This window comes from Punctularia strigosozonata (assembly GCF_000264995.1).
Source record: "Punctularia strigosozonata HHB-11173 SS5 unplaced genomic scaffold PUNSTscaffold_4, whole genome shotgun sequence".
Lineage (NCBI taxonomy): Eukaryota > Fungi > Basidiomycota > Agaricomycetes > Corticiales > Punctulariaceae > Punctularia > Punctularia strigosozonata.
The window spans coordinates 781907-795591 of NW_006767436.1; the positions used below are offsets into that span (position 1 = coordinate 781907).

The 13685-nt window shown below is 53.9% G+C and overlaps 6 protein-coding genes across 6 annotated transcripts; 3 read left to right on the plus strand and 3 right to left on the minus strand.

The window, feature by feature from the left end:
- Window positions 1–201: 201 nt before the first annotated feature.
- On the minus strand, window positions 202–1169 carry PUNSTDRAFT_142444 (thioredoxin-like protein; the record flags this gene model as incomplete). Its single annotated transcript, XM_007381865.1, has 6 exons — window positions 202–392; window positions 444–520; window positions 572–705; window positions 755–830; window positions 883–969; window positions 1042–1169. 6 exons carry the CDS (start codon window positions 1167–1169, stop codon window positions 247–249), a joined length of 648 nt encoding a protein of 215 aa, XP_007381927.1. The 3' UTR covers window positions 202–246.
- A 135-nt stretch (window positions 1170–1304) lies between these two features.
- On the plus strand, window positions 1305–2256 carry PUNSTDRAFT_65676 (Orotidine 5'-phosphate decarboxylase; the record flags this gene model as incomplete). Its single annotated transcript, XM_007381866.1, has 3 exons — window positions 1305–1499; window positions 1549–1660; window positions 1712–2256. 3 exons carry the CDS (start codon window positions 1305–1307, stop codon window positions 2254–2256), a joined length of 852 nt encoding a protein of 283 aa, XP_007381928.1.
- A 60-nt stretch (window positions 2257–2316) lies between these two features.
- PUNSTDRAFT_64686 (pelota) lies at window positions 2317–3874 on the minus strand (the record flags this gene model as incomplete). Its single annotated transcript, XM_007381867.1, has 7 exons — window positions 2317–2450; window positions 2509–2615; window positions 2669–2785; window positions 2841–2896; window positions 2946–3636; window positions 3693–3721; window positions 3770–3874. 7 exons carry the CDS (start codon window positions 3872–3874, stop codon window positions 2317–2319), a joined length of 1239 nt encoding a protein of 412 aa, XP_007381929.1.
- Window positions 3875–4370: 496 nt separating this feature from the next.
- On the plus strand, window positions 4371–7318 carry PUNSTDRAFT_84450 (tRNA pseudouridine synthase D). The gene is made up of 9 exons (XM_007381868.1): window positions 4371–4522; window positions 4575–5139; window positions 5204–5387; window positions 5444–5807; window positions 5864–5943; window positions 5991–6265; window positions 6327–6564; window positions 6622–6844; window positions 6910–7318. Exons 1-9 carry the CDS (start codon window positions 4449–4451, stop codon window positions 7256–7258), a joined length of 2352 nt encoding a protein of 783 aa, XP_007381930.1. The 5' UTR covers window positions 4371–4448; the 3' UTR covers window positions 7259–7318.
- A 344-nt stretch (window positions 7319–7662) lies between these two features.
- Window positions 7663–11594, plus strand: PUNSTDRAFT_84454 (MFS DHA1 sub-family; the record flags this gene model as incomplete). The annotated part of the gene is made up of 10 exons (XM_007381869.1): window positions 7663–7714; window positions 7782–7834; window positions 7890–8007; window positions 8059–8083; window positions 8138–8245; window positions 8296–8379; window positions 8434–8888; window positions 8948–9358; window positions 9418–11244; window positions 11305–11594. The coding sequence occupies 9 exons, from the start codon at window positions 7663–7665 to the stop codon at window positions 9537–9539; spliced, it is 1428 nt and encodes a 475-aa protein (XP_007381931.1). The 3' UTR covers window positions 9540–11244; window positions 11305–11594.
- A 190-nt stretch (window positions 11595–11784) lies between these two features.
- Window positions 11785–13551, minus strand: PUNSTDRAFT_51058 (uncharacterized protein). Its single transcript, XM_007381870.1, has 7 exons — window positions 13432–13551; window positions 13290–13375; window positions 13082–13236; window positions 12897–13023; window positions 12710–12839; window positions 12425–12658; window positions 11785–12367 (listed from the first exon to the last, which is right to left on the minus strand). Exons 1-7 carry the CDS (start codon window positions 13487–13489, stop codon window positions 11955–11957), a joined length of 1203 nt encoding a protein of 400 aa, XP_007381932.1. The 5' UTR covers window positions 13490–13551; the 3' UTR covers window positions 11785–11954.
- Window positions 13552–13685: the final 134 nt, after the last annotated feature.

The following is a 13685-nucleotide window of genomic DNA, read 5'->3' on the forward strand; positions in this document are numbered from 1 at the left end:
AGACATGAACTGGGGAGCCACCAACGCCCCGCCATCTCCAGTTCAAGCCCACGTCGTAAGCCGCCCGAGAGCCGCTGATCGCTGCCACCTACAGGGAGAAGATCGGAGTGACGCACCTCAAACATGCACAGGGGTAAACACAGCCACCGACATCGAACTGACATCAAAACGGCGATGAAGGACGAGAACCATTCCATTGCGAGGCCAGAGCGATAAACACAGAAAAAGCCGAGAAGACACCAATCTTTAATCATCCAGATCCAAGTCGGAGTCATCATCTTTTGCACTGGAACGTAACTTGTGTGATCGCTTGTCCGCCACAGTGAAGGACCCTCCCCGGGCGGTGTACGTGGGGTTGGATGAGGACGCCTCGCTTGCTTTCTGAAGAACGCCTTGATCCGCTGATGAGGTGGGGTCGTGAGGTTTCTGAGGCAGCAACATACCGCTTTGAGATAGCCTCAGTTCCAGTACCGCTGTCTTGAAGGAGTCTTCATTTCCGAGCTCCTCAAATCCAATCAATCTGGAAGGATTGTTTTAGCCAGGACTGGCAAATCTGATCATGCAAACCTACTTGTCTCTGGTAACGCCGTCCACGAAAGTAATCACACATGGAAGAACCTTAATTTGCAACTTCTCGACCAGCCAGGGCACATTCTCAACGAACACACGCAGGAATCTCGTCCCGAAGTACTTCGGGGCTAATGCCTGAGCGTGATATCAACTTCAGCACGGAAGGGGCTTATAATAAACTAACCGCGAGGTGTTGATCCATGATTTGACACCGCTTGAAATTATGATGATAGAAGTGTATCACACATTGAGCCTCATTTCTGTACAAAGCTCGCATCGGTAAAAGTGGAGCAGACAGGTAGCATTACTCACGCACTCGTCCGTATAACTTCCTTCTCGTTCATGATCTCGTCGTAACGTCCGTGCCCACCTTCTTTCATAGCTTTGACTTGCTCCATCCTATACAGAAGATGTATAATATCTGCATCAATGAGCGTACATATACGGGAAATTCTGCACGGAAGCACTCACTCTCTCCGGAGCGCTTGGATTCCTTCCTCTCGAAATGCAGCATCGGTATCATCTCTCTCAATTTCCGCTTCAAGCTGTGCGAAGATGTCGTCCTCTTCCGCATCGGAGTCACTGTGATGACCGGACATCCTGAATCCTGGCTGTCTAGCGAGCGGGTGAGGTCAAGGAGAAACGCGCATCCACGCGCCCTCCATGAAACGCGCTACACGGTGTCCCACGCTTTCTTTGCAGCCTCCAAGTCCTAGATTGTTTTCAGCATCGTTATGCCCGCCATGTCTGCGCAAACATACGCTCAGCGGGCACAGAAACATGCCAACCCTGCTGCACGCCAATTACTGGAGACGATAGAGCGAAAGCAGACGAACCTCTGCGTCAGCGTAGATGTCATCAAAAAGGCGGATTTCCTGGCTATCATCGACGCCGTCGGGCCATTCGTCTGTCTGATCAAGGCAACCGGTGTTCTTTGAGGTTGCTATACCCAATGACTCACGTACTGCGAAAGTAAAGACTCATGTCGACATTCTCGAAGACTTCGACGAGACGATTATCAAGGATCTACAGGAGCTGAGCGTAAAGCATGACTTCTTGATATTCGAGGACAGGAAGTTCGCCGACATAGGTAGGTGACATTGCCGTGCTGCCGACCTACTTTCGATTCACAATATGCCAGGCAATACGGTTTCACTGCAGTATTCGAGCGGTGTTCACAAGATTGCAAGCTGGTCACACATCACCAATGCCCACCCCGTCCCCGGTCCATCGATCATCACCGGACTCGGCGTTATAGGACGTCCGCTAGGCCGCGGGCTCTTGCTCCTTGCTGAGATGAGCACCAAGGGGTCTTTGGCGACCGGCGCGTACACAGAAGAAGCTGTACGCATGGCTCGCGCTGCTCCGGACTTCGTCGTCGGTTTTATCGCGCAACGGCGCATGGAGGGCATCGGAGCTACCGGAACGGAGAGTAATGTCGAAGAGGAAGACTTCTTAGTGCTCACTCCTGGCGTCGGCCTGGATGTGAAAGGCGACACCATGGGCCAGCAATATAGGACGCCCAAGCAAGTGGTCCTAGAGTCGGGGTGCGATGTCATCATCGTTGGGAGGGGTATCTATGGCAAGACGCCCATAGACATAAATTATGTCCACACACAAGCAGAACGGTACCGGAAAGAAGGATGGTCGGCCTATCAGGAACGCTTGCAGCTGTCGTCGTCGTAGCTCAACAGATCCGCTGCTGGGAAAACCAAACGTATAATGTATCGTACATAATCGGAACTTCTATTCCAGCTTACTCTGTTCTTCGTGTCTCCGATCTGCCTCTTCTTCCTTCGCCTGGCGCTCCTCCATTTCCACAACTTCAACGTCCAGAGGGAACGTCAAAATGGCAGCTATACCCGTCAACTGGTTGAGTTCTGGAGAAGCGTACGATCAGCCCTCGGACGCCAAGGTAAGTATTACTGCTTGGCATACGTTGCCCGGATTCGTGCATGCTCGAGAAGATCAGCACCTCCGCGTTCTTCTGCTTGACAGACTCGACCAGTTCGACATATCGTTTCCTAACAGCGGGGTCGCTTGACCTAGTATATTGGAGTTGATGCTTCATGATGCTTCGTATGCAATCAAAACATACCGAAACAAATCGTCAGAGATGAGGAGTGTGCCGATCGCTCCGTGCTCAGCTGCAAGCGCGACATGGTCTGGTCCATACCACGCCCGCATCTCATCCGAACCAAGCATCTTGAAGAACCTTTCGCTTATGTTGACGCGCGTGACCTCATTTCGATATTGGATACGGCACTCACTTGTCGAGCATCATACCCTCCCGGGCGAATTTGGTCTCCTTTAGTTGCGACACAATCTATGAACACCAGTAAATATATGAACACCCTGAAGTGCTGAACACTCACTTCAGGACTCTTCAATACTTCTACGAGACTATGGACATGCGGGCTGGTGATATGGACTTTGATGAACTTATTCCTGGCCGTCAATATCGCTTTGTTTCCTGTCCTGGTCGCCTCCTTCATGATATAGTCATGCACCGCATCCCGAACCCAACCCGGGCTGGCAATAACGATCGCTCGGAGAGCAGGGTTGGAATAGGGTATATGGCGGATAAAGCCGGCATAAACAGCAGCGTAGAACTTCTCCAGTCCTTTGTCGTGGGCCGAAGACGACGATTGCTTTCGCGGTATCGGAACTTCAATGCGTTGGCGGATAACGGTCATATGCTGTGACAGCAAGCAGAACGCGGCCGTGCCTTCGCCACACACGATGGCGCCGACCTCCGCCCCTCGCCCAGGCACGCATGATTCCTCTACACGTTCCAGCGCGACGCTGTCCCAGTTATCCTTCATAATGCTGAGATCTCGATGAACTTCTATGTCGAGGGTGTGATACGCTCCCATCTTCACGTGCTGATTTTCCTCGACGACGGGCCCAGAGATGTGTAGAGAGGCCGTGGTGACATCGGTGTTGGGACCGTTGTCGCCTGCGGAGGAAGATGGCGAGAAGACAGTGCGCTTGACCTGGATAGTAAGCATCGTACGGACACGATGTGATTCTACGGAGCCGGTGCTTGACACGTTCTTAACCCCACTGCAGACGGGAATAGTTTGTTCAGTATGGCATGATTGTCTGAGGGAAAGACGTACCGAATGGCGGGTGCCCTGACTTTATCACCCTATGTTGTTCGTCATGAGGCGCAGACATGTATGCCCAACCTACCTACCTCTTGTATAAGATTGTAGAGATGCCACATATCTTCGTCATCCTCCGGTCGAACTTTGACATAACCTTCGCCGTTCTTCTCGACGTGTTTACTGATGAGCTTCATGCTGCTTGCAGCTACGCGACAATACAAGAAGTCTCAGAGTGCCTTTCAGATGTATATACAGAGGAGATGGATGCTACAGAGTTGTAAGCGAAGCAGAGCTCTGGAGAAATGGAGAAACGCCATCGTCATAGACTCAGGAGGACAGATAAGATCGTGGTCAAGCACGTGCGGACAGAAACAAAATCCTGCCGGCTCTACATGAGCGACATTCTATGCTTTGACCTCCAAACCTATGTCTTCCGTTCCGAGATTGAGAGATGTCGGCGAGCAAGCAGGGGAACCTGCTGCGAAGAGACTGAAATTGGAGCCGGACCTTCCAGTCACCCTTTCGACGCCAGACGCTCCGAGCGGACCTTCGAATGAAACTCTGAAACACGAACCAGATGCTGGAGAAACTCCCGTTCCTGAAGACACATTCCCCGCTGAAAATGTAAAAACCGAAGACAACGAGGATGGCGATGCTACTGGTCAAGCTGAGCTTACCACCCAAAAGCAGGCCGACGAACAGATCCTACCGCCTAGCCATGCCTTGTTGGGGCTCTCGCGCGTTCTCGATCCCAACGACGTTCGAATCATGGAAGCTGACGTTGGAATCTCGCAATACATTGGCAATGACATACCGAGAATAGACGGCATAATCAAACAGAGGTCAGCGTCCTGATATGTCGTTGGTCGTGCGCTTACACAGCTCGATACGTAGATTCACGGATTTCCTTGTCAATGAGGTCGACCTCGATGGCAATGTTATTCATCTGAAGTCACTTGCCCCGCCTGAAGTATTGCCTTCGAAAGGCGACAAGGATCAGGCAACTGCGCCGTCGGCAGAGCCTATCGCGGACAAAGCTGCCGATTCAGAAAAGCCTCTAGAGGACGTTATCATGATAAGTCCTGTTGCGGAAACACCGGCCAACGAAGCAATACCATCGCAACAAGATGAGGGTCCTTGGCCTGAGCGCTTCACGTCCGCTCTCAAACCCTTACTGTCTGACGAGAATATCGAAAAGCTGAAGACCATGTACCTGGAGGGACCGGAGCCGCCTCTTGTCAGTGATAGCGGATGGGCAGGTCGCGCCGCGAAAGTCGCAGATGGGGAAGGCAAGGCAGAGCCCCCCGAGACGTCCGCGGCAGAGGCCGCTGAAGATCGGGGGAAAGGTAAGCGAGGCAGGGGACGCGACCGTGGTGGTCGAGGCGGACGAGGCGGAAGAGGAGGACGTGGAGGGGGACGACTCGGTCAACGGGAAGACCACAGGAAGGTCTTGTCAGATGTTCGTCTCTGCTCCGTTGTCGTGCGACCTCTAGTTGTTCGGTACTCAGATAATATGAATATAGCCGATCTCGTCCAAAGAGACCAGAACTGAGCTACACAAAATAGTCCGAGAGCTGTTCAAGGGTAAATTTGAGACGGAAACGGACCCGAATACAACGAACGCGGAAGATGGTTCGCGTATCGTGATCAAGTGGTTGAGAGGAGGTGGTGGTCGTGGAGGCGGTCGCGGTGGGCGTGGCGGCGGAGGTAATATTTACCTCATTTGGACTAACCAAGTAACGGTTCGCTGATAGGATCTGCAGGTCGTGGCTCTCGAGGAGACTACCCTCCTTATATCCACTTCACGCTACAGAAAACAAACCGTGATACGCAGGATGCGCTCGGACATATCAGCCGATCTATCCACTGCGATGTCAAAGACCTCGCCGTTGCCGGAACGAAGGACAAACGAGGAGTCACCGTACAACGCGTCTCTCTCAAACGTTATAACAAGACGGTGGAAGACGTATGGAAGAACATGAATGGGATCACTGCTCGTGGAAGGACTATAGAAGAAGCCACCACACAGAGAGGGGAAAGGGGGATCCGCATATCAGATTTTAATTATCGACGTGCAGGATTGGAGCTTGGCATGCTGAAGGGGAATGCATTCGTGATCACGTTACGGTGAGCAAGTACGCATAGCGCTGTTCAGGTTTTGCTCAATGAGGTTACACTTCCAGCAATGTGCAGGTCGACTCGTTGGACACGATCAATCGCGCTATGGAGACGATGAAGACCAAAGGGTTCATAAACTATTATGGTAAGGTCTCATCGTCAGATCTGATCAGGTCCTGACCGGCAAGGAAGGAATGCAGCGGTTTGGCACAGCGTCCATTCCCACACATTCGATTGGTCTAGCGTTACTAAAGTCGGACTGGCATCGTGCCATATCGCTCATCCTTCGTCATCGACCCGGCGAGCATCCTGACGTAGAAGCCGCTCGCAGTGCTTGGCTCAACGACGGCGACCTCGATACCGCGCTTGCACTGATGCCTAGACGCGTCGTGGCGGAGCGATGCATCCTAGAAAGCTATAAGAAGCAAAAGGGAGACACTCGAAATGCCATGGGTGCGCTCTCAACGGTACGTTCGCCTCTTCCCATATTCAGATCGTGATAATTATGACATTGATGCTATGATAAAGATTCCGCGCAACTTAAGGCTGATGTATATCCACGCGTACCAATCATATGTTTGGAATGCCATCGTTTCCGAACGGATCAAAATGTACGGTGCAAATCGACCGGTCGCCGGCGATCTTGTCTTTGAAAAGATCAAGGATAAAGAGCCTGAGAACGACGAGACGGAGGATACGGATATGGCCGTCGATCCCACAGAAGCTGACTTGTCTGCAGACGGGAAAGCTTTGCCTGAAGCAGCCGGTACGCCGCTCTCTGCCCGGGTCCCAGGGGTTGCCTGATGTTGACAAAGTTTTGAAGATGAATCCCAGAGCAAAGCTGGCAAGCGGAACCGCAAGCGATGGGAGCCACCCAAGGTTAAGACGTTGACCGAGGAAGATCTCGATCAGTACACAATATTTGACGTCGTTATGCCCTTACCGGGCAGGGATGTGGCTTATCCTGGCGGTGCCCTTGGCGAGCGCTACCAAGAGCTGATTCGGGCGGATGGACTCGATCCTCACGACTGGTCCCGCAAACAGAAGTGAGTGGTCTGAGCTCTGTATCATTGTTATCGATATCTGAGCCTTGTTTTTGTGTCTTCTACAGGGAGTATAGTCTCGGCGGTTCCTATCGCAATATCGTTCACCTTCCAAAGGAGCTCTCTTGGTCCGTGCTACGATACACGGACCCTGACGTGCCGTTAGCGCAAGCCGACGAAGATAAGTTACTCGGATTCGAACCTCCAGTGATCGAAGAGGACGGCCGATTCCTGGCCTTGCAGGTTCGGCTAACTCTTGGAACGGCTGCATACGCCACGATGGCGCTTCGTGAAGTCACGAAGACGGAAACAAGCTCTCATTTCCAGACGACTTTGACTCAGGCCTCCGAGGACCAGAAGTTCAAGGGCGCGATCGAAGCGGTCGATGACTCCGGCGTACCAGGCGCAGAGTCATAGCCGAGGGGCTCTCTAGTGTAGAATCGCCACGTATTTCCACGTTGCTCTGACGTCGCATTGCCCCATCTGCAACGGTTTTAGGACCGGGTATGGGAAAGACTCGGTAGCCGTGCGAGCGCCGGAGTGAACGTCCAATGAAGTGTCAGCTCTTGAGAAACGCGGCCGTCGGGAGCGGCCACCCTCGCTGTAGCCGTTGAAGTATCCACGCTTAGTCGAGCGGTACGTGAGATGGCGATGCATGCGAGGACGGCGCAATGCTCCCAGAGATCCAGGAGAGCGTGGTATAACATGGAGGTGATTGCATTGAAGAATGGTGTAGCCGACGACCGCGGCAACCCCACCTACTACTCTCTTGTCATATCTTACGTTCACTTGCTGTAACTACGGGGACTAGTTCAGCAACCATGGCCAGAGTAGAGACCATCGTGTTCTTGTCGTTAGTGCTTGATCTGTTCGGTCAGTCATCACGGCGACCGCGACACGCAGTCATATGGAACGCCCCTGACGTGTCGGGTTCGGACAGCTTTCACTATACCTTTACCGCTCTTCCCTCGTATAATCGAATGGTACACGAAGGTTCGCCCTTCCAGTCACATTTCATGGACGAAACACTCAAACATCCGACGTCTAGCGGGAGAGTTCTATCCATAACGGGTTCCTGTCACGAACGCTGCAACTGGTATCGGGTGTACGAGGCGTCTTCTACGCTTCATCGAAGAACTCGGAAAGATGGGATATTGTACTCCTGGGTACGACTTATCATATATTTCTCGTAAATGCCACTCATCATGATGCTAAAGGTGGGCTCATGGGCTCTGTGTTCTCGTGAGCTGCTCCGTCTTCAACCTGAAAGCCTGCCTTGCTCATTCCTCGCCCCAGGACCTTGCAATTTCTTGTTTCGCCGCGGATTGGAAGCCTCTCTGACAAATACGGGAGGAAGAAGATATTGCTAATCACGATGATTGGCAACATACTATCCGCAGTGGTGTACGTGTGTAACAACACGTTACCGAGCACCATGGCTTAGTCCCCCTCAGGTGGATCCAATCGACAACTTTCGCATCATATATGCTTTCTCGAGTGATTGGCGGGCTAAGCGAAGGGAATGTACAACTCGCTATGTGAGTCTCCTACAAAACCGTTCACAATGCTTTGCTGAAACTCCTACACCAAAGTGCGATTCTTTCCGACGTCACTTCACCGGCCACGCGCGCAAAGGCTCTCGCTCATGTTGGCATTGCTTTCGCGATCTGCTTCTGCATCGGCCCTCCCATCGGAGCGTACTTTGCGTCCCGACCTCCACCGGCCGCCTTGTCCGCCCTCGGAATCGAACTCAATCTATATGCAGTACCTGCTGCGCTCACCCTCGTTCTCCTCGTCGTGGAAACGGCGTTCCTAATCATAGCGCTGCCGGAGACTCGCGGAAGCAGTGTCCCGGCACCCGCACCCAAAGACACGAGCACCAACGGGCATGCGAACAGTTCGACGCCCAAGAGTACTCCTGCCGCAGTCCAGCGTAAAAGCGCAGAGCAACGCTTGACCACGTTGAAGTCGTTGCGTCGCTTGCACTTCCTCTTCCTGGGCATATTCTCAGGCGTCGAATTCACCCTGACCTTCCTCACCTTCGATCGTAAGCGACACTCTGCCTCGTGCACCTGTGCATCCACCTGATCGCGTCTCCCTTCCTAGTGTTCGACTGGAGCAACAAGCAGAATGGCGCACTGATTGGCTCGATCGGCGTCATCTCTGCGCTGCTCCAAGGCGGATACGTGCGACGAGCCATGTCCAAGACTGGCGAGGGTGTCATGGCGCGTAATGGCATGACGGCGTGCGCAGTAGGAATGACGCTCCTCGCCATCCTCCCCCAGTTCGTGGTGACCAACGCGTCACTTGCGATGCGCTTGCTTCAAGGAGCAGCCGTGTGCCTGGCGTTCACGTCAGCCACCGTGGTGAACGCTCTGACTGCGTTCGCGTCATTGCAGACCGACGATGTCGTCGAAGGCCAGTCCGAATTAGAAAACCCTCAGCTCGCCAAGGGCAAGGCTCTCGGCCAGTTCCGCTCTTCCGGCCAGCTGGGCCGAGCCATGGGGCCATTATTAGGTACCGTCACCCCCGCATTCAGAATCGTGCAGTCAACTGACGATCGACTTGTCTCCCAGCCTGCGCATCCTACTGGACATTCGGCCCGTCAACAACTTACGCAGTCTGCGCAGCAGCGATGTTTGCGCTGTCCGTTCACATGCGGCCACTGGCGACGAAGCCGAAGATCAAAACCGCTTGACCGGCGACGACAGCATGAGAAAGAACGAATGCTGATTATTTATTGCAATCTTGTGTGGAACAAACTGTATCGTAATGAAAGTCCTATTGATAGCCCCCGAGCACAGAAAGTTCGGCGATAAGCCAAGGACGGATCGAACAGGGGTATAGAAAGTCTTTTTGAACACTGAAAGGACCGAATGCCATAAAGGATGATGACCTGCACAATATTGAGGGTATAGATAGCGTTATCTCATGCTCGTGTGTAAAATATCCCAAGCAATGCTTCGAAATATGTCCCAAAGGAAAACCAAGGTACCGATTCCCTTACCAGTCGAACCCACGCCTTCTATGGTGAGTTCCGGGAGGGAGGGCGTGAGACGGTTGGCGTCCGTGTGCCCGGAAATGCCTGTACCCCGGGTGTCATGAAGTACGATGTCGCCGTGCTCTCGGATTGGGGAGTTGTTCGCCCCGAGGAGTAGCTTGGGAGCGACAGCGTGCCCTGCGAAGCGCGAGAGCCCTCGGCTGCCGGGGTCTCGAAGCTGTCCGTGGGCCTTTGCTTTTCGGGTGGGAATTGAGGCACGGGAGAGGTGTAGCGCGGAGGTGGCATCTGCACGCTCGATGGCACGCGTGAGGGGCGACGCGAGGAGTCGGAATCCGTAGATGGGGCGAGCATCGTGGGGAGCTGATACGCGTTCCTGTTCCGACGACGCGATCGTGAAGGCGTGCCGAGCAGCACGTCTTGCTCGCGCGGTCCCCAAACTGCCTCCATCACCCGCGTGCCTGCTCTCCACAATGCGTCGATGGCAGGGTGCGCGAAGATCTCGGTCGGACTTGGGATGAGATCAGTCGATTCCGACAGGGACGGTGACGCGGACCGAACTCGGATGGGGATTGACGATAATATGATCTCCTCCTCGTCGAGCGACATTGGGCTTGCAGGAGGGTCTGGGCTTGCGGGTTCCGCGAAGGTTGAACTTCGCCTCTCGGGGTCCACGTACCAGAGGCGTCGGCTTTGCGACCAACGGGGCATGATAACGTGGTAGTAGCTGCCCATCCTCATGTGGCGACGCTTGTTGGCTCCGCTGCTGGGAAGTGCCAATCGCAACAGGCCAAGAACCAATACGATGGATCCAGCCAACATGAGTCGCTTGCCCCAGCTACCCAAGAAACCAATGAAGGCGGCGTCATCGGCGTGCCAGCTGCTCCCATAGAAGTGTTCGAAGAACGTATTCGGTGCTTCGCCAGGCTTTGTGTTCTTGCCATAGAGGGACTTGGGCAAGATACGGACTTCGCCGAGGTAGGAGGGGTAGGTGTCTGCGGGGTGCGACGACGCATAGAGCCCATATTGGATGGAGAGGAACATGGGTCCTGTCGAGAACATGACAGTGGGATAGTTGAGGATCCATGAATGGTCAAAGGTGACTAGATTATGAATGGTTTGGGCCATGAATGGGTGCAGCTTCTCAGAGAACATCAGGTCGTTGGATACGCCGACGGGGATGGTCTTGGGAAGGATGACCGAGTGCACCAACAACGGGTCCAATGGGCGAGTGCACCCGATATCGAGGTCCATGTACACGCCACCATAGTGGTGGAGGACGAAGTATCGGATAGCGTCGGCGCGCTGGATGGGGTACACGTAGCCATCGAAGGTGTCGAGGAACCACGGGTAATGTTCTGCAATGAATTCACGGGAGCTGGCGTCGGTCCATAGCATGTATTCGCTGTCGCGGAAAAATGATAAGGAACTGTTCTTGGCAACCCGCAACCGGGGGCCAACTCACTAATCGGGCATCATGTCGCGGCAACCTTGGACGAGAGCCTTCCACTTCTCGGGCAAGGTCTCTGATTTCCATGTCTGGTGGATAATCCTTGGGATGCGCTCGGGCTGGGACGGTCGTGTCGTATTAGGTCGTGTCGTAAAGTCTACGTCGGTATCCTTTATGTATGCGGCCTCTGGGATGGCGAGGTAATAGGATATAGAAGAGAGTACGACGAGGGTCCCGAAGAGGACGAGACCCAGCAACGAAAGGGATATCCACAGAGTCCGTCTGCGAGCCATGCCTGATGGAGGGGGAAGGAGGAACGAACAAGAAACAGGCTTGGGCTTGGTGCTCCACTGCGCAGCCAAATCAGGGGCGCCGTCAGTGCTCTCACACGGTCGGGCGGGTGTAGCTTCCGGACGTTTTGATCCCACCCTACTGCCGGCGAGGGCACTGCTGTTTCGCTGTAAGATAAGCCTCTTGGCTAACACGGACATCCGTTTTGCCGTCGTTATAGGGCTGCGCCCTCACAAGTTACTCCGTTGCGCAGTAGTCAACGTTTATCACACCAAGCAAGAAATTATGTAGCACCTTCACCCTTGCCGCGCAATCGGGAAGCTCCCCGTCTCAAGACACAGCAATCCACGGAGGCCTGTGCCCCCTCTTACAGCTTACGACCCAGTCGGCTTCATCGGCATGCTGAAGATGTACTCGATGTGCGGTTGAAGCACCGCCAAGGATTCCACCAGCGCTCCGTCCGTCCACAACGCAGCGATCTTGCCAAGGTCCGTGAGCGCCACCTCCCAGTCCCGCCTTGACCAGTCTTGGCCTCGCCGCGATCCGCGTCCGCTGTAAGGCGGCATGAAGAAGATCTGCACCTGCGGATTCGACGTCGGCCCGCGCAGTGGTTTCTTCGACAGCAGGTACTCTAGGCAGGTAGACGCGCTCCAGTTCAGGAAGTGCTCTTGTGACCAGGCAGGGGCGTATCTTGACCTCGAGGTAGAGCCTACGGGGCCCAGCAGATCATTTGGGTCACCGACGCGGCGCACGAGTTGACGGAGTAAGGTGCCGAAATGCTCGATAACTCCAGTATCGTCGAGCTTCAACGGCTAGCCCATGCGGCTAGAGAGGAAACACTGACCTTGAAAATGCAATGAATCTAGCGCATGAGACGGCGGCAAGTAGTTGTTGATGTCGTCTACATCCATAGCCATGCCATCTTCGTCAACCCGCCCCTTTGTACGCTTGAGCTCAGAGTCCGGGCGATAAGGCGCTCTGTAGCCTGAGAAATGAGAGAGATTCGGATATAGAGGGAACATCTGAGTTGCCATGTCCCTAGAGCACCAGTCATTGGATGGCTGCACTATGGGTATGTCTACAGCGTATCTCAGCGCATCATCAGAATCTAGCTTCAACGCAGGCAAACCTTGTATCAAGGCCTCAGAGCAGAGATTCTTGTCTCCACTGGCTAGGTAACCGGGAATGCCGCGTCTAATCCGGAAATATAAACAGCAGTCCAAGATGGAGAAGTCATTGCGCCTCTTGGGGTCGTTATTCTGGAAAAATAGATTAGAACCCTGCCTCATTTCAATCATGGCCTGAGTGAAGCTTACAGGGCGTGCAGGATCATATTGTTCATCGCGCGTCTGTCCCTTCACGCACTTGCGTTCCTTCAATCTTTCAAGTATCCACGTCGAGGCTCGGCGAGCGAACCAGGCCAACTTCTGTGAGTTTTTCTGGCTGTTCACGAGCTCTGCTTCAGTGGGTCACAACCAAGCTGAAGAAAGCAGCTACCCACGCGTCTAATTCCGAGAGCACGGCGCTCGGTATGATGATCAACAGAGGAGCATCGATCTTCTCAATATCCGCAGTGAATTGCCTTATCACATCGAAGTTGTGAAGCAGCACGTTCGTATCCAGAACGAGAAACATCTCTGGTTGGGACGCGGGTCCCTAGGAGCACCGTTACGCGCAGGTGCCGCGAGCCAGCCGGGAGCACCGCGCACCTCCATGTCCACATCTTGCTCAACGAACTGTTCGATCGATCGCACGGTTGCATCGAAATAGATAGCATTGGGTGCTGCACTTGGCCCTGCAGTAGACAGGTTCAGTCGTTTTACTCACTCCACGGGTGGCGTCTGCTCTCACCGGTCACGGGAAACGCAGCAGGAGAGGAAGGCAGCTGGCGGGAGTTAGTGACAGACATTTGATACACTCACCTCGAACAGCGTGCCGTGACACGTTTTCTGGTCTATTCTTTCGACAAACTTGTTTCGAGACGCGAAATCAGGATGCAAAGCGTGTATGCCACAGCTAAACTTTGGTGGGAGGACCGATCGATGTCGTTCTCACGGCCCCGAGCCTTAGCGAGGCTGAAGCTCGAGAGCCGCATCCATTCACTT

Excerpts from the sequence above, each read along its gene's own strand:
- PUNSTDRAFT_84450 (XM_007381868.1), top strand. The coding sequence starts at position 4,449 with ATGGAAGCTGACGTTGGAATCTCGCAATACATTGGCAATGACATACCG. Across the intron at positions 5,388-5,443 it reads CGGTGGGCGTGGCGGCGGAG|GTCGTGGCTCTCGAGGAGAC; the intron begins GTAATATTTACC and ends TAGGATCTGCAG. Across the intron at positions 5,808-5,863 it reads GCATTCGTGATCACGTTACG|CAATGTGCAGGTCGACTCGT; the intron begins GTGAGCAAGTAC and ends TTACACTTCCAG.
- PUNSTDRAFT_51058 (XM_007381870.1), bottom strand. The coding sequence starts at position 13,489 with ATGTCTGTCACTAACTCCCGCCAGCTGCCTTCCTCTCCTGCTGCGTTT. Across the intron at positions 13,024-13,081 it reads GTGCTCTCGGAATTAGACGC|CCAGAAAAACTCACAGAAGT; the intron begins GTGGGTAGCTGC and ends GCTCGTGAACAG. Across the intron at positions 12,659-12,709 it reads CTCTGAGGCCTTGATACAAG|ACATACCCATAGTGCAGCCA; the intron begins GTTTGCCTGCGT and ends GATACGCTGTAG.